This window comes from Eucyclogobius newberryi, unplaced genomic scaffold, assembly GCF_026437365.1.
Source record: "Eucyclogobius newberryi isolate DKJ021-1_F unplaced genomic scaffold, fEucNew1.0.hap1 SCAF_10, whole genome shotgun sequence".
Classification (NCBI taxonomy): domain Eukaryota; kingdom Metazoa; phylum Chordata; class Actinopteri; order Gobiiformes; family Gobiidae; genus Eucyclogobius; species Eucyclogobius newberryi.
The window spans coordinates 35,517,895-35,535,759 of NW_027315724.1; the positions used below are offsets into that span (position 1 = coordinate 35,517,895).

Sequence of the window (17,865 nt, forward strand, 5' to 3'; positions counted from 1 at the left end):
TATGTTTTCATCCAAATGTCTATACATTGTTTGTGGAGTCCCCCAGGGATCAATTTTGGCCCCCAAATTATTTAACTTGTATATTGTACAATGTATTCAGTGAAGCTCAATTATTAAAATGAATATTATTTGCATTTACATTTATTGTATATTAGCATTAGCATTAGCTTAGCGACAAAAGCACTTCCTTCATAAACAGATAGATGTCTCCAGGTGAAGTATTTAAAAATCCTTCTGGAACTCCTCAGGAAGTGGAGCTCTGGAACCATCAGCGCGATGTCGACCACAGCGAGGGCGGAGCCGGGCTAATCCTAACTTAAACATAAAAATATATATAAAGTTTATGTTGTGAAAATGGAAAAGGATCCGTTCAAAATCCATCCTTTGTGAAAGCTGTAGGTGGCGCTGTCAGCCAAACACCAGCAGTTTGACGCCCTATGGGAGAGTTTGGGCCCAGACGCTGCAGTACCACGGAGCGGCCACTAGTCCCTCCCACACAGACAGAGGGGGCGTGTCTTGTAGTAGATCCGTGGTTTGAACCTGTGAGCTCCTGGTCCAGGGGCAGATTCTCCTCAGGCTCCCGGCGCCGCGCGCAGGAGGAGGAGGCTTGACTTCAGAGGGGCCACGTGTGGGGGGGAGGGGCCTGGCCTGTATCATGTCAGACACGCCCACTCACCGGAGCGCACACTTCCTGGTCTGGAGCAAAGTCATCCCATTGGCCGCTGGACATCACATGACCCGAAATCACCGGCTCGTGGTTTAGCTTAACTTTATTGTTGCCGTGGCGACCTGTGTCCTCTGCATTTGACCCGCCCTCCGGGAGCAGTGGGCGTGACCCGTCTCCGGGCTGCGGCTGGAGCGTTTGACCCACTGTGCAGCTTTTGTGTTGCTATGGAAACCGGAGGAAAGCCGCCAGGACACGGCGAGAAACATGCAATCAAATAAAATACATGTGGTTAATCTTCTGTTTTTGTGACTTTTGGACTGAACGTGGGTTAATCTGTTTATCATTGTTTGATTTTCTAACTTTGTGTCGGTTAAAACAGCAGCTGTGGAAACTGTTGTTGCGGTTTTACCAAGTATATATGGCCAAAAAAACCTCTTTCTATAATTACCTCCAACTCACACGTCTAAAGTGTCTTCATTCTCACATATTGGCACTTTGAGAGAAAAAGAAAAAAGAGTCAGGAAACCAAACGTCAATCAGATGTGACTCAGAGCGTTTCGAGAAAGCGAAGAATCAGAGGAAACGTCAGAAAATGTTTATGAGGTCACACAGCGAAGAGAGACGAGCCGAGGATGAAGCTCGCACTCTGTCTCCCGTGTGAGTTATCCTTTTATACATTCATAACCCTGGTTTTATTTATGCATAATCGTGGTTTTATTCACGCTTAATCGTGGTTTTATTTATGCATAATCGTGGTTTTATTCACGCTTAATCGTGGTTTTATTTATGCATAATCGTGGTTTTATTCACACTTAATCGTAGTTTTATTCACACATAATCGTAGTTTTATTCACACATAATCATAGTTTTATTCACACAATCATAGTTTTATTCACGCTTAATCATAGTTTTATTCACGCTTAATCATAGTTTTATTCACGCATAATCATAGTTTTATTCACGCTTAATCATAGTTTTATTCACACATAATCATGGTTTTATTCACGCTTAATCGTAGTTTTATTTTATGCATAATCGTGGTTTTATTTATGCATAATCATAGTTTTATTCACGCTTAATCGTAGTTTTATTCACACATAATCATAGTTTTATTCACGCTTAATCATAGTTTTATTCACGCTTAATCGTAGTTTTATTCACACATAATCATAGTTTTATTCACGCTTAATCATAGTTTTATTCACGCTTAATGGTGGTTTTATTTATGCATAATGGTGGTTTTATTCACACATAATCGTAGTTTTATTCACGCTTAATCGTGGTTTTATTCACACATAATCATAGTTTTATTCACGCTTAATCATAGTTTTATTCACGCATAATCGTAGTTTTATTCACGCTTAATCGTGGTTTTATTCACACATAATCATAGTTTTATTCACACATAATCATAGTTTTATTCACGCATAATCATAGTTTTATTCACACAATCATAGTTTTATTCACGCTTAATTATAGTTTTATTCACGCTTAATCGTAGTTTTATTCACACATAATCATAGTTTTATTCACACATAATCATAGTTTTATTCACGCATAATGGTGGTTTTATTCACGCTTAATCATAGTTTTATTCACGCTTAATCATAGTTTTATTCACACTTAATCATAGTTTTATTCACGCATAATGGTGGTTTTATTCACGCTTAATCATAGTTTTATTCACGCATAATGGTGGTTTTATTCACGCTTAATCGTGGTTTTATTTATGCATAATCGTGGTTTTATTCACACTTAATCGTAGTTTTATTCACACTTAATCGTAGTTTTATTCACGCTTAATCATAGTTTTATTCACACATAATCATGGTTTTATTCACGCTTAATCATAGTTTTATTCACGCATAATCGTAGTTTTATTCACACTTAATCATAGTTTTATTCACGCATAATCGTAGTTTTATTCACGCATAATCATAGTTTTATTCACACTTAATCATAGTTTTATTCACGCATAATCATAGTTTTATTCACACATAATCATAGTTTTATTCACGCTTAATCATAGTTTTATTCACACTTAATCATAGTTTTATTCACGCTTAATCATAGTTTTATTCACACTTAATCATAGTTTTATTCACACTTAATCATAGTTTTATTCACGCATAATGGTGGTTTTATTCACGCATAATCGTAGTTTTATTCACACATAATCGTAGTTTTATTCACGCTTAATCATAGTTTTATTTATGCATAATCATAGTTTTATTTATTCATAATGGTGGTTTTATTCAGGCTTAATCGTTTAATCTCTTTCTTGATTAGTCCAGACCGCGGCGTTAAAACAGAATCAGAATATTGTCATGTTTTTAACGGCCTCATTCTTTACATTTATGACACAATTAATCTATGAACATGTTTCACATTCTTACAAAGGCAAACAACATTTATGATTCTACGAGAAATATCAGTGACGTGAAGTTTGACTGAAGTTAAATAAAAACCTCTTTATTAAACTTCACTTTTCTAACGTGTCCTGCGCGTTCTGAACGCTGCATGTTTCACATACAAATATAAAGGTTTGATCTGTTTACAATTCAAGAAAGAGTTTTTAAATATACATTTGTGATGAGGAATAAATTCTTATTATGTGTTTATTAAAGTTGCAGCTGACGCTTATTTTAGTTGATTATTTCTATTGGAAATTGAGACTTTTTAAATACATTTTTAACCTGATAAAGGTGTTTTTCTGGTGAAAACACTTTATTCATAAAAAATCTTTGTTGATGAAAATCAGATTTGGTCCTTGTTTTTTGACATTTTGATTTAATAATGTGTTTTAGAGCCTGTTTAGTCATGACAAACGTCATCATTAGAAAAATACAGCATTATTTTTATAGTCGACTTATCACAATGAATTAATAGATTGTTGCAGTTCTGGTCTGTACAAGAATCATTCAGAGTTCAATCCTCCAGGTCGTTACAGAGGAAACATCAGGCTATAAGGAAATATGCCATATGGATTTGTATAGATATATTTGAATATTATTTTTTTGAATATTTGTTTGCAGGGAATAGGGTCAAAAACTATTTTAAGTGAGTACAGTGTGTACAGTGTGTACAGTGTGTACAGTGACTATAGTGAGTATAGTGAGTATAGTAAGTACAGTGTGTACAGTGAATATAGTGTGTACAGTGAGTATAGTGACTATAGTGAGTATAGTAAGGACATATATATGTTTTCATCCAAATGTCTATACATTGTTTGTGGAGTCCCCCAGGGATCAATTTTGGCCCCCAAATTATTTAACTTGTATATTGTACAATGTATTCAGTGAAGCTCAATTATTAAAATGAATATTATTTGCAGATGACACAAAAATATTCTATTATCACAATAAACCTGATGAACTTAAATATGATAAATATTGAACTAAGTAACATTTTTAAACGGAAAGAAAGAAATTATCTTAAAATAAATCCAAAGCAATGTTGTTTGGAAAAAGCTGAGCATCAATGTTTCTATTTTAAATGTAAATAAACCTGTGTAAATATCCATAAATAATATCTGTGACTGTATTTATGTCTTTCTTCATGTGTATTGTGTGTATTTCCCTCAGGGCTGTTGTCTCTGGCGTCTCTGGCGTCTCAGCTCGTCTCGGTCGACTCTCGCACAGGTGAAATGATTTATGAATATTCAGAATGTACCATTTCATGTGTTCATGTCCTGAATTATTCCCACACGTTTCAGAATAATCCTTTATCATATCGTCCATCACAGACAGCTTTTGTGATTGACAGGATTGTGCAGATTGTGTCGTAGTGACTTTATTCTGAAAAGCTGTGTGAACAATACACTGTCTCGTTTGGGGGGCGGAGCCTAGCGTTATGATAATTTTGCATTTTCATAGTAAATGTTTCTTTTTGACAGTACATAATTTAATTTCTCATTTTAATTTTAAAATGACAATTATTAACAACAATGAAATATTGAAAACGACCTGATGACCTTTTGATTTGTAGATTAGGTCAACTTCAGTCTGTCATTTTTACTTTATTTTTTTACTGGTTAACGCTGACCCATGTTCCTGAACACGGACGTGGTCACGTTTCCTTCTCTTTCACACGTGACATTCACCTGCAGCTCAGCAAAGACCACGCCCCCGGCTACGATGCAAAGTCTTTATTGACATAATGAGAAACATGAACAACACAAATGGACAGAACTGGATGCAGTTTTGGGGCTTCAGGCGATGAGGGCTGCAGGCTCAAGGGAGGGGCACAAAGTCACGAAGGCTCATGTGTGTGACCTGGATGCTGAAATAGTGTAGCTGCAGAAAGGGGTGTGAAAGGGGTGTGGTCCTGCTCCTGAACTTAAGATAACAAACTTACCTTAAATTAATTATGTCAAATGAAAATAGATGAAAACCCTGATTTTAGCACAACTTTCTCAACTGGGAATGACATGCAGCACACGTGCTGTTCACTCCACCACGAGCTGCACGTGCATCACACACTTCACAGCTCCACATGTATCGCTCACTTTCCTAACGCCCAGAGCCACTGTTTACCAAAGCTAACAAACATTAGCATGCTAACACCATTATACTAATGTTGTAGGTGAACTGAGGACACTCAAACCAGTGTGATGTCACTGTCGGCCATATTGGGTTTTACTGTGACTGTTTCCCACTTTTATTCAGCATCTGATCATCTATATCAGAGAATGTGGCTTTATTTTATTCTTTATTTCATCAGATTTATTAGCACAGATTAAGTTAAATCCCATTTAAAATTAGAATCTATATTCAATACTTTTTAATCCTGAGGTCGATCGAGCGATTCACAAAAAGACGTTTAGTATTTCCAGGTTTGTGTGTGTGAGGGGCGTGGCTAAAGCTAGCGTAAACAGGAACAGTTTTGCCTCATCTCTTTGACTTCTCTGCTTTTTGAGTCTGCGTTCTCTCTCTCGTCCAATCATCTGGCTGTAGTGTGAAGCTCCTCCTCCTGAGCTAAAGTCCACCTGGAGCCCAAGAGCCAGAGCGCTCTGGGAGCTCTCAGGGGCCACTTGTGACTGAATCCTAAAACATTTCTCCTCCACAGTTTCTCTGAGAGTTCAGCCGGATCAGTGCATCTTTGAGCAGGGGAACTCTCTGTCTCTGACCTGTGAGGACTCGTCTGGACTCTGGGCTGGACCTGAGTCTGTGTTCAGGAACACCACAAAAGAAACCTCATCCCAGTGTGGAGGTCCCTGGGGCAGGCTCAATGAGTCTGAGTGTCGGATCAGAGCACTTCTTTCTGAATACGACAGCGGTTTGTACTGGTGTGTGACTGCACATGGAGCCTCCTCTGAAGCCATCAACATCACTGTCACAGGTACAAACCAGAGGCAGGATTTAAAGAGAGACTAGAAACCACACTGTGCTGCTGTTGTACATTTAGTGCTTTTCTCTCATATCGCGTCACCGCCTCGTCAGGTGATGAAGGTCCTGGACATGAAACCCACGAGATGATCAGAGTGAAATCGTCTCTGAAAACATTTTGAAACAGTTTTAAAAGTGTAAATAATGATGTTCCTGAGCTGTTTCTGGTGTGTCAGACACAGTCTGGTGTGGTTGCATCATCTGGACACTTGAAACAAGTCTGAGAACTCAGATACTTCCTACTCTGAGTAAGCCCTGCCCACCGGGCGGAGCCTCCTGATAACAGCCTGTCCTGTTTGTCTATTTGTTAGTATTGTTTTCATGTTTCACCTGAAACTAATCTTCTTTGTTACCTTAACAGCCCCGTCATGTGTCATAGAAATCCTATTGTTCTGCTGCAGCTCCCTCATCACTGATGAGAATGGCCAGGGCTGATGCTGCTGGATATAACGGGAAATTGAACCTTAAACCTCCATTTAAAAAACAAAAATGGGCTCCTTGACTTGATCCTTTTTCAAACCGTCTCTTGGGTCCAATTCAGAGCAGAATAAATATCTCAGACCAGATCCTCAGATTGAGAAGTCAAAACGTCCAGATGATACAACTGAAACACAAATGAAATAAAAGTGAAATGATCTTTTCACTAAAGCCTCAAAAATGATGCTTTTATTCAAGTATGATCAAGTTTCCAGATAAAACACTTGAAGATCTCTTTCTAAAAGTGTCAAAGGCAGATTCAGAATCTAAAACTCAAAAGTCAAATTTGAGGTGAACATCTGTGTTTCAGAGCGACAGGAGCAGAACATCTCCACAGCCTGTCCTCCTCCTCCTCCGGGCCCCTCCACTGTGTCTCCAGCTCCTCCACCCGCCGGGACGTGGCCCGCCTGGGTGTGGCCCGCCTGGGTGTGGCCCGTACTGGGCTCGGCTCTCGGGCTGTTCCTGGTCCTGGTTCTGGTCCTGGTTCTGTTGGTTCTCCCGATGAAGAGGAGCAGATGGAGAACAGGTCCGACCTCGTCTCAGTCTGAACCGAAGTGAAAGTTCTTCATTTCTCGTCTTTTTTTCCAGAAGAACAAAATGGCCGCCCAGAAGAGATCACATACAGCGAGCTCCACGTGTCACATGATCGCAGCCGACCAATCAGACGAGACCAAGGTGCTCCACTGTTCATCCAATATTATTATTATTATTATCATCATATAATCATCATTATTATTATCATCATCATTCTTCTGGCGGTGCAGACTGGTCATCCGTGTGTGGGACAGGACATCACATGTGGTGCATGTGGTAGACGGTGCACAGACCGGCGAGCCTGTGGTCAGAGGGTGTTAAATAAAATGCGCGTCTAATTTTCCACTGAAGCTCACAGAACGTGTAAACAGGAAATGATAACCAGGCCGAGACCTGAGGGCGATGTGGGCTCATGTTTGTCACATATGAACTGCCTAAAGTGTTAAGTGAGTCTAATAAAGCTCTAAAAACATGAGCTCGTTCATCGCGAAGTTTTATTTATGAATTAAACAAAACCGTTTATATGAATGAAAATGTGACTAATCTGTGTTTCAGGTTCTGAGCCGAGTCCAGTTTATTCCACTGTGAAAACTCAAGACGTTTGTTACTCGAGTGTGAAAAAGACCAGAGGTAAAACCAGGACTAAACCAGGATTAAACCAGGTCTAAACCAGGTCTAAACCAGGTCTAAACCAGGTCTAAACCAGGTCTAAACCAGGACTAAACCAGGATTAAACCAGGTCTAAACCAGGTCTAAACCAGGACTAAACCAGGATTAAACCAGGTCTAAACCAGGTCTAAACCAGGACTAAACCAGGTCTAAACCAGGTCTAAACCAGGACTAAACCAGGATTAAACCAGGTCTAAACCAGGTCTAAACCAGGTCTAAACCAGGACTAAACCAGGATTAAACCAGGTCTAAACCAGGTCTAAACCAGGTCTAAACCAGGACTAAACCAGGTCTAAACCAGGTCTAAACCAGGACTAAACCAGGATTAAACCAGGTCTAAACCAGGTCTAAACCAGGTCTAAACCAGGACTAAACCAGGACTAAACCAGGTCTAAACCAGGTCTAAACCAGGACTAAACCAGGATTAAACCAGGTCTAAACCAGGTCTAAACCAGGTCTAAACCAGGACTAAACCAGGTCTAAACCAGGACTAAACCAGGTCTAAACCAGGTCTAAACCAGGACTAAACCAGGACTAAACCAGGTCCAAACAAGGTCTAATCCAGGTCTAAACCAGGACTAAACCAGGTCTAAACCAGGTCTAAACCAGGACTAAACCAGGTCTAAACCAGGACTAAACCAGGACTAAACCAGGTCTAAACCAGGTCTAAACCAGGACTAAACCAGGATTAAACCAGGTCTAAACCAGGTCTAAACCAGGTCTAAACCAGGACTAAACCAGGTCTAAACCAGGTCTAAACCAGGACTAAACCAGGACTAAACCAGGTCCAAACAAGGTCTAATCCAGGTCTAAACCAGGACTAAACCAGGACTAAACCAGGTCTAAACCAGGTCTAAACCAGGTCTAAACCAGGACTAAACCTGGTCTAATCCAGGACTAAACCAGGACTAAACCAGGACTAAACCAGGTCTAATCCAGGACTAAACCAGGACTGAACCAGGTCTGAACAAGGTCTAATCCAGGACTAAACCAGGACTAAACCAGGACTAAACCAGGTCTATTCCAGGACTAAACCAGGACTAAACCAGGTACAAACCAGGACTAAACCAGGTCTAAACCAGGTCTAAACCAGGTCTAAACCAGGTCTAAACCAGGTCTAAACAGGACTAAACCAGGACTAAACCAGGACTGAACCAGGTCTGAACCAGGACTAAACCAGGACTAAACCAGGACTAAACCAGGTCTAAACCGAGACCAAACCAGGACTAAACCAGGACTGAACCAGGTCTGAACCAGGACTAAACCATGTCTAAACCAGGTCTAAACCAGGACTAAACCAGGACTAAACCAGGACTAAACCAGGACTAAACCAGGTGTAAACCTGGTCCAAACCAGGACTAAACCAGGTCTAAACCAGGACTAAACCAGGACTAAACCAGGACTAAACCAGGTCTAAACCAGGACTAAACCAGGACTAAACCAGGACTAAACCAGGACTGAACCAGGTCTAAACCAGGTTTAAACCAGGTCTAAACCAGGTCTAAACCAGGACTGAACCAGGTCTAAACCAGGTCTGAACCAGGACTAAACCAGGTCTAAACCAGGTCTAAACCAGGACTGAACCAGGTCTAAACCAGGTCTAAACCAGGACTAAACCGGGTCTGAACCAGGTCTAAACCAGGACTGAACCAGGTCTAAACCAGGTTTAAACCAGGTCTAAACCAGGTCTAAACCAGGACTGAACCAGGTCTAAACCAGGTCTAAACCAGGTCTAAACCAGGACTGAACCAGGTCTGAACCAGGACTAAACCAGGACTAAACCAGGACTAAACCAGGTCTAAACCAGGACTAAACCAGGACTGAACCAGGTCTGAACCAGGTCTAAACCAGGACTAAACCAGGTCTAAACCAGAACTAAACCAGGACTAAACAAGGTCTAATCCAGGACTAAACCAGGACTAAACCAGGTCCAAACCAGGACTAAACCAGGACTGAACCAGGACTAAACCAGGACTAAACCAGGACTAAACCAGGTCTAAACCAGGACTAAACCAGGACTGAACCAGGTCTAAACCAGGTCTAAACCAGGTCTAAACAGGACTAAACCAAGACTAAACCAGGACTAAACCAGGTCTAAACCAGGTCTAAACCAGGTCTAAACCAGGACTAAACCAGGACTAAACCAGGACTAAACCAGGTCTAAACCAGGACTAAACCAGGACTAAACCAGGACTATACCAGGACTAAACCAGGTCTAAACCAGGTCTAAACCAGGTCTAAACAGGACTAAACCAAGACTAAACCAGGTCTAAACCAGGTCTAAACCAGGTCTAAACCAGGTCTAAACCAGGACTGAACCAGGTCTAAACCAGGTCTGAACCAGGACTAAACCAGGTCTAAACCAGGTCTAAACCAGGACTGAACCAGGTCTAAACCAGGTTTAAACCAGGTCTAAACCAGGTCTAAACCAGGACTGAACCAGGTCTAAACCAGGTCTAAACCAGGTCTAAACCAGGACTGAACCAGGTCTGAACCAGGACTAAACCAGGACTAAACCAGGACTAAACCAGGTCTAAACCAGGACTAAACCAGGACTGAACCAGGTCTGAACCAGGTCTAAACCAGGACTAAACCAGGTCTAAACCAGAACTAAACCAGGACTAAACAAGGTCTAATCCAGGACTAAACCAGGACTAAACCAGGTCTAAACCAGGACTAAACCAGGACTGACCCAGGTCTAACCCAGGTCTAAACCAGGTCTAAACCAGGACTAAACCAGGTCTAAACCAGGTCCAAACCAGGACTAAACCAGGACTAAACCAGGACTAAACCAGGACTAAACCAGAACTAAACCAGGTCTAAACCAGGACTAAACTAGATCTGACCCAGGTCTAACCCAGGTCTAAACCAGGTCTAAACCAGGACTAAACCAGGTCTAAACCAGGTCCAAACCAGGACTAAACCAGGACTAAACCAGGACTAAACCAGAACTAAACCAGGTCTAAACCAGGACTAAACTAGATCTGACCCAGGTCTAACCCAGGTCTAAACCAGGACTAAACCAGGACTAAACCAGGTCTAAACCAGGACTAAACCAGGTCTAAACCAGGACTAAACCAGGACTAAACCAGGTCTAAACCAGTTTGAAAAACACAAACAAATGGTGGTCATAAGTTCACCGAGCATGAGCCTGATGCGAGGACATCTGACACACTGAGTTCACTGAAGTCTGCGAGGGAGGGCATCTGACTTAAAGAGATAATAACAGTGAAATACTAATCTGTGTTTCAGGTTCTGAGCCGAGTCCAGTTTATTCCACTGTGAAAACTCAAGATGTTTGTTACTCGAGTGTGAAAAAGACCAGAGGTAAAACCAGGACTAAACCAGGACTAAACCAGGTCTAAACCAGGACTAAACCAGGTCTAAACCAGGTCTAAACCAGGACTCTAAATTTTAAAGAAGAATTAGACCCTTTGTGTACTTTGTGGATCCAATCCTAAACTAATAATGAGATGGACAAACATTTGTGGATCAGTATTTTGGAGATTTCATGTTTGTTCATGTTTCAGATCAATTATAAACTGAATGAACCTGGTGTCAGTTCCTTGTTGAGCCACGTGAGGGCGCCACATGCAGCGGTTTTAGAGGCTCCACTGAAGAAACGTGAATTCAGTTAAACTCAAATCAACACTTACATTGTTAAAATAGTAAAATGATGCCATGAAAAGTGTGAAAAACAGAATAAGTATTTATGCCCTCGTGATGTTGTTTATCTGTCATAGCATTTGTTCCTATTTTGTTGTTATTATATGAATATTTTCTTATATATCATTTACTCGTTCCTTTTTGTCTGCTCGGGTTTCATTTACTTTATTCCTCAGATTCGACCTTCTTTTTGTATTTTAAACCCAGTTATTGTCATGATACTTGCTCATGAAGCTGATGTGTTCAGATCGTGAAAAAAACATGTTTTTTTTGTGTCACGGGAGATAAAAACATTTTCTTACTTGTTCTAGTATTTCAAACAAAACAGCCAAACCAAACGTTAAAATAAGCACTTTTCTACCAGAGGATGAATATTTTAAACTTTGATGGAGTCGCATTTTATTTGTTTATTTGCTCGCCTCTCAGTGCTGTCCTGCTGTTTTATGATTCTGATGTGTCAATAATCGTGCTGTCAAATTGTGATATTTTTTCTCATAATAATTGTAACACTGACTTTTGATATTGTGAAATGAATAAAAAATAGGTAAATAAAATGTTTTCTGTAAAATACACAAAAGCACAGACAGAAACCAGATGTAATATTATATTAGTTTATTTATCTTTTGTACAATGTAAATTACAAATATGTGTTTGATACAAAACTCCTGTAAATAAAGAATTACAAATAAACTCCACCGTTCTCTTCCTGTTTAAATAAAGTTTTACAATCAGTTCATGAGGTCGTTTTGTTCATTCCAATGTTCCACAGTGACCTTTAAAAACCAGGACTAAACCAGGACTAAACCAGGTCTAAACCAGGACTAAACCAGGACTAAACCAGGACTAAACCAGGTCTAAACCAAAGTCTAAACCAGAACTAAACCAGGTCTAAACCAGGACTAAACCAGGTCTAAACCAAAGTCTAAACCAGAACTAAACCAGGTCTAAACCAGGACTAAACCAGGTCCAAACCAAAGTCTAAACCAGGACTAAACCAGGACTAAACCAGGACTAAACCAGGACTAAACCAGGTCCAAACCAAAGTCTAAACCAGGACTAAACCAGGACTAAACCAGGTCTAAACCAAAGTCTAAACCAGGACTAAACCAGGACTAAACCAAGACTAAACCAGGTCTGAACCAGGTCTAAACCAGGTCTGAACCAGGTCTAAACCAGGACTGAACCAGGTCTGAACCAGGTCTAAACCAGGACTGAACCAGGTCTGAACCAGGTCTAAACCAGGACTAAACCAAAGTCTAAACCAGGTCTAAACCAGGACTAAACCAGGACTAAACCAAAGAGGTCTGAACCAGGATCTAAACCAAGATCTAAACTAGGATTAAACCAGGACTAAACCAAGACTCAAAATCAGGGCTAAATCTGTACTAAACCAATGTATAAACCAGGACTAAATCAGGATCAAACAAAAAAAAAAAACAGGAACTAAACTGGAACTGAACCAGGTCTAAAGTTTAGAACAAATGTCATTAGTCTTTTTAAACCTTTCAGCTGTTCTCCTTCAGGTTCTTAAAGATGTAACTCTCTTTCTCTTCTTTGATCAACAACAAACTATGTCCTTTTATTTCACTTTTTTAAAAATAACTTCACCTGAAAATGTTTAAATGACTTTTTCTGTTCCTTTCTCTTTTTGCTCGTTTGATATTTTATCATTTGTAGTTTTAAAGTAAAAGCCAAATATAAAGAGAAAACTGTTTTATGTTTTAGATCAGAGTAAATGTTTGTGTTTTAAATCCTTCTTAGGAACTGGTTTAGACTTTTGACCTGGTTTTGACCTCATTTTGACCTGGTTTAGTCCCGAGTTCCTTCTCGGATGGTTCTCTTGTGGTTTGAGGTCGACTCACATTCTCTTAAATCCTTCCCTTTTCCGCCTCTGTTTGGTCGTAGCCGCGCCTGCCCTGGACAGACTGCTTCATTGTGACACAGTGGTTACCATGGTACCCTGTTCTGTAAAGTTGTGCACAGTGCGACGTTTCTCTGAGTTTTGGTGCTTCGTTTGAACAGATTTGTGCCGAGTCCCAGAAAGAAAAGACCCCGGAGCCTTCATCGGGACCCCAAAGCCTTCGTAGAGACCCTGAAGCCTTCGTAGAGACCCTAGAGCCCCCGACGCCTTTGTAGGGACCCTGAAGCCTTCGTAGAGACCCTAGAGCCCCGAAGCCTTTGTAGGGACCCTGAAGCCTTCGTAGAGACCCTAGAGCCCCCGAAGCCTTTGTAGGGACCCTGAAGCCTTCGTAGAGACCCTAGAGCCCCCGAAGCCTTTGTAGAGACCCTGAAGACTTCGTAGAGACCCCGAAGCCTTCGTAGAGACCCTAGAGCCCCCGAAGCCTTTGTAGAGACCCTGAAGCCTTTGTAGAGACCCTGAAGACTTCGTAGAGACCCCGAAGCCTTCGTAGAGACCCTAGAGCCCCCGAAGCCTTTGTAGAGACCCTGAAGCCTTTGTAGAGACCCTGAAGCCTTCGTAGAGACCCTGAAGCCTTCGTAGAGACCCCGAAGCCTTCGTAGAGACCCTAGCGCCCCTGAAGCCTTCGTAGAGACCCTGAAGCCTTCGTCGGGACACTGAAGCCTTCGTAAAGACCCTAGAGCCCCCGAAGCCTTCGTAGAGACCCTGAAGCCTTCGTAGAGACCCCGAAGCCTTCGTAGAGACCCTAGAGACCCTGAAGCCTTCGTAGAGACCCTGAAGCCTTCGTCAGGACCTGAAGCCTTCGTCGGGACCCTGAAGCCTTTGTAGAGACCTTAGAGACACTGAAGCCTTTGTAGGGACCCTAAAGCCTTCGTTGGTCTCTTCACACTGAAGAGTTGTGTAAGTGATAGAAAACATGCCATATTTACACAGAGAGAACTTGGAGACTGGACATGGACCTCACGATACAAAACTGACCAAAACATTCTCAGAAAATTCAAAATACTTGAAGGAATTCAGTCACAAGGTCATCAAGGCAAAACGGGATTAAACTAGGTCTGAACCAAAACAGGACTAAACCCGCGACTTAACCTGGACTAGACCAAACCACGTCCACGTCAGGATCTGGTTTGTTCCTGAACGTGAGCTGAGTATGAAAATAAAGTATAATAAAGCTTATTTTCTGTTGGATGTCGTCATCATTTTGACGTTTTGCAAAGAGAGAAGGAGACCGTGCGCACCCCTGTCCTGCTCCTCTGCTCTTGACGGCTCTGATGTGGAAGACTACATTTCCTCGACCAATCAATAAAATGTACAATCACTTTGCCGTGAGTGAACTCTGTTGTGTCGGTTTGTACCTCGAGGCCCACGTTATATTTGGTTCAATCGTCATTCATGCTGTCGAGCAATTTCCCTCATTCCTGTCATTCAAATCAAATAAATAGGGGATAAAAAATAGTACAATTCTTAAACACTGTGTTAAAATTTCATAAATCACAATCGTCATAAAACTCAAAAAATAAATAAAATACATTTGGCCATAAATCTCTAAATCTCCTCTTGGTCGAAAGAAATCAAGTGGAACGGATCTTCAAAAGTCCCTTAAAGAAAGAAAAGTCTGCGAAGCCTTCAAGTCCTGCAGGGGGCGCTCTCATCCTGCAGGGGGCGCTCTCACAGTCCTGCAGGGGGCGCTCTCATCCTGCAGGGGGCGCACTCATCCTGCAGGGGGCGCTCTCTCAGTCCTGCAGGGGGCGCTCTTACATCCTGTAGGGGGCGCTCTCACAGGGGGCGCTCTCTCAGTACGTCCTGCAGGGGGCGCTCTCTCAGTACGTCCTGCAGGGGGCGCTCCCACAGGGGGCGCTCTCACAGGGGGTGCTCTCTCAGTACGTCCTGCAGGGGGCGCTCTCTCAGTACGTCCTGCAGGGGGCGCTCTCTCAGTACATCCTGCAGGGGGCGCTCTCTCAGTACATCCTGCAGGGGGCGCTCCCACAGGGGGCGCTCTCACAGGGGGCGCTCTCAGTACATCCTGCAGGGGGCGCTCCCACAGGGGGCGCTCCCACAGGGGGCGCTCTCACAGGGGGCGCTCTCAGTACATCCTGCAGGGGGCGCTCCCACAGGGGGCGCTCTCACAGGGGGCGCTCTCTCAGTACGTCCTGCAGGGGGCGTTCCCACAGGGGGCGCTCTCACAGGGGGCGCTCTCACAGGGGGCGCTCTCTCAGTACGTCCTGCAGGGGGCGCTCTCACAGGGGGCGCTCTCTCAGTACGTCCTGCAGGGGGCGCTCTCACAGGGGGTAGTCTCTCAGTACGTCCTGCAGGGGGCGTTCAGGTTCAGTCCAGTTTAAGCTCGAGCGACGAGAGGGAAAAGAGTTTAAAAGTGCAGTTTGTAGAAGTTTGGGAACGAACTCATTTAAATTAAAATATCACAATATGATTGACATTACAGTTCTTAACATCCACATCACAGTCATTTTCAATATTGTGCGGCTCAAATGTAAAGCTAGACCTAAAAAGCAACAATGATGAAGAACTAATACTTGTTGTGTGTCTATAACGTTCTAAAAAGGATGAAGTTTGTGCGACAGGTTCTTTGTTACTGCACTTTTAACTCTTTCCCCGCTGCAGCGCCGGCGTCGCTTTAGAGCTCGATTTCAAAAGTCTTCTGCAGGTTATTGGAAAACGGGTTAGCAGCGTTAGCATTAGCATTAGCATTAGCAGCAGTAGCACTCGCAGCACTGTTAGCGTTGGTCTCTAGCGCCGCCCACTTTGCCTCGAAGCGGTCGTCCTCCGGGGGATTCGCCGAGCTCGTGGTCAGCTGACTCCCTTCCGGCGGCCACGACGCCGTGCCGACCGCGCCCCCGCTCGCCCCGTTCGCTAGCCCAGCGCTGTGAGCCGGAACGCCATTCATCGCGGAGGGCAAAGGCGGCATCGCGAACCCTCCGGAATGGGGCGGCGACGCGTAGGAGTGGGCCACGCCCATTTTAGCCGAAGACGAGGAGGAGGAAGAAGAATGAGGAGCGGCGGTGCAGAAGACGTTAGCCACCATTTGCGAAGGCGTGATTCCAACGACGGGCACCACGTTCGGGTACGTCATGCTGCTGGCCAAACCCGGCATGTACGCCTGCATCGGGATGAAGGCGGGCTGCACCGGCGGGCTCCCGAACATGCCCACGGGGGCCGGCGCGGCGTCGAAAACGAGCGGGAACGGTTGCATCGACGAAGGGAGCGAACCGGGCTGGATCATGGGCGCGCCGGTCATGCTCGGGCCGGTCATGGTCGGAACGGACATCGACGGCAGCGACATCGGGGGCCCGGTGACGGGGGGGGCGGGTATTAACGGGACGGAGGGCAGCGAGAGGGGCGTGAGCGGCATCTGCGCGGGTCCCGGGTGACACGGCGAAGGTTTGGCGACGGCCGAAGGAGGTCCAGGGATGGCGGGGATGCTCGGAACCATCGGAACGGGAGGGATGCCCGACGGGACGAGGGGGACGGCGGGGTTAACGGGGACGGGGTTGAAGGCGGGGCCAGGAGGAGGAGTCTGCTGGGCCTTCACGGCTTTGGAGACCTCTTCTAACCAGCGCTCGGCCTCTGACGGAGTTCGCTTGTGCCCCAGCGTGAAGGAGGCGGAGGAGACGGGTGGAGGAGACTGGACGGGAGCGTCAGGCTGCACCCAGGACGAGGTCACTGCGAAGGAAGAACCAAAGACGATTTAGAGGCTTGAATAATCGATAATACGACAATAGACGTGGCACGACCGAGGTTCAAGGGCAACGCAATCGAACTATGAGAGGAAAACTGGAGATTTGGATAAAGAATTGTGTTGATTTCGCGACTGAAGAGATAACCTGAAGTATCTGGACACTTTTCCTTGGATATTACTGTTAAAATCCGGTCTTTAACTCGAAATCTTTAGGTAGAACGTCTCTTAAACTAAACCAGAACGTACTTATACTTTTCAGTCCGGTTAAAACACGTAGTGCAGTAAAAAGTACAGACAGTAAAAGTCAAAAGTATCTGCTGTTTCCTCCTGTGCTTCACCTCTGAACTGGACTTACCCTGAGCCGGGGCAGGGGGAGGGGCCAGCAGGGGCGGGGCGGTGCAGGGCGGAGCTCCATTGACAGCAGGAGGAGGAGGAAGAAGAGGAGGAGGAGTGACGAAGAGCTCGTCTGAAGGTTTAGTGAAAGAGGCGTTGATCTGACAGCACAGCGCGTTCACACCAGAGTCCACTTCACAGGCCACGCCCACGTCCAGCTCTGCCACCACAGGACGCACGGGTCAGACAAATGTACACGGAAAACTGACTTATTTTTTAATAAAACATGTTTTTTCGATACAAGAACATTTGTCGTTTCATCGTTGAAGCCAAAAGGCACTGTTTTGTGGAATGAATGAGAATTAACACAAATAACACTTGTATTTTTGGGTCAACGGTCATGAATTAATGTAATTTAAGTATATATTAAATGTGTGTTATACATTCTGTAAAACCTGGATTCTAAACACGTCCAGGAGCGTTCAGAGGAAACTGAAATCTGAGCTGCTAAACTAAT

At 43.7% G+C, this 17,865-nt stretch overlaps 1 protein-coding gene and 2 long non-coding RNA genes across 4 annotated transcripts in view; 1 reads left to right on the forward strand and 2 right to left on the reverse strand.

Annotated features, from left to right (window-relative positions):
* The first annotated feature begins 7,116 nt into the window (after nt 1–7,116).
* LOC140371758 (uncharacterized) lies at nt 7,117–11,098 on the forward strand. The gene is made up of 3 exons (XR_011928486.1): nt 7,117–7,206; nt 7,621–7,695; nt 10,987–11,098. It is a non-coding gene; the product is annotated as an uncharacterized lncRNA (long non-coding RNA).
* A 2,546-nt stretch (nt 11,099–13,644) lies between these two features.
* LOC140368838 (uncharacterized) lies at nt 13,645–15,450 on the reverse strand. 2 transcript variants are annotated; one of them, XR_011928203.1, is made up of 3 exons: nt 14,206–15,450; nt 14,112–14,150; nt 13,645–14,063 (listed from the first exon to the last, which is right to left on the reverse strand). It is a non-coding gene; the product is annotated as an uncharacterized lncRNA (long non-coding RNA). The 2 variants fall into 2 exon arrangements; XR_011928202.1 differs by having other exon boundaries at nt 13,645–13,994; nt 14,206–15,449.
* Nucleotides 15,451–15,921: 471 nt separating this feature from the next.
* numbl (NUMB like endocytic adaptor protein) overlaps nt 15,922–17,865 on the reverse strand; it is a 51,809-nt gene continuing 49,865 nt past the window's right edge. The window contains exons 8-9 of the mRNA XM_072455956.1: nt 17,371–17,568; nt 15,922–16,999 (exon numbers count right to left, since the gene is read on the reverse strand). Of these exons, the coding sequence (XP_072312057.1) occupies nt 15,954–16,999; nt 17,371–17,568 (1,244 nt within the window). The 3' untranslated portion in view covers nt 15,922–15,953. The remainder of the gene's footprint in view (nt 17,000–17,370; nt 17,569–17,865) is intronic.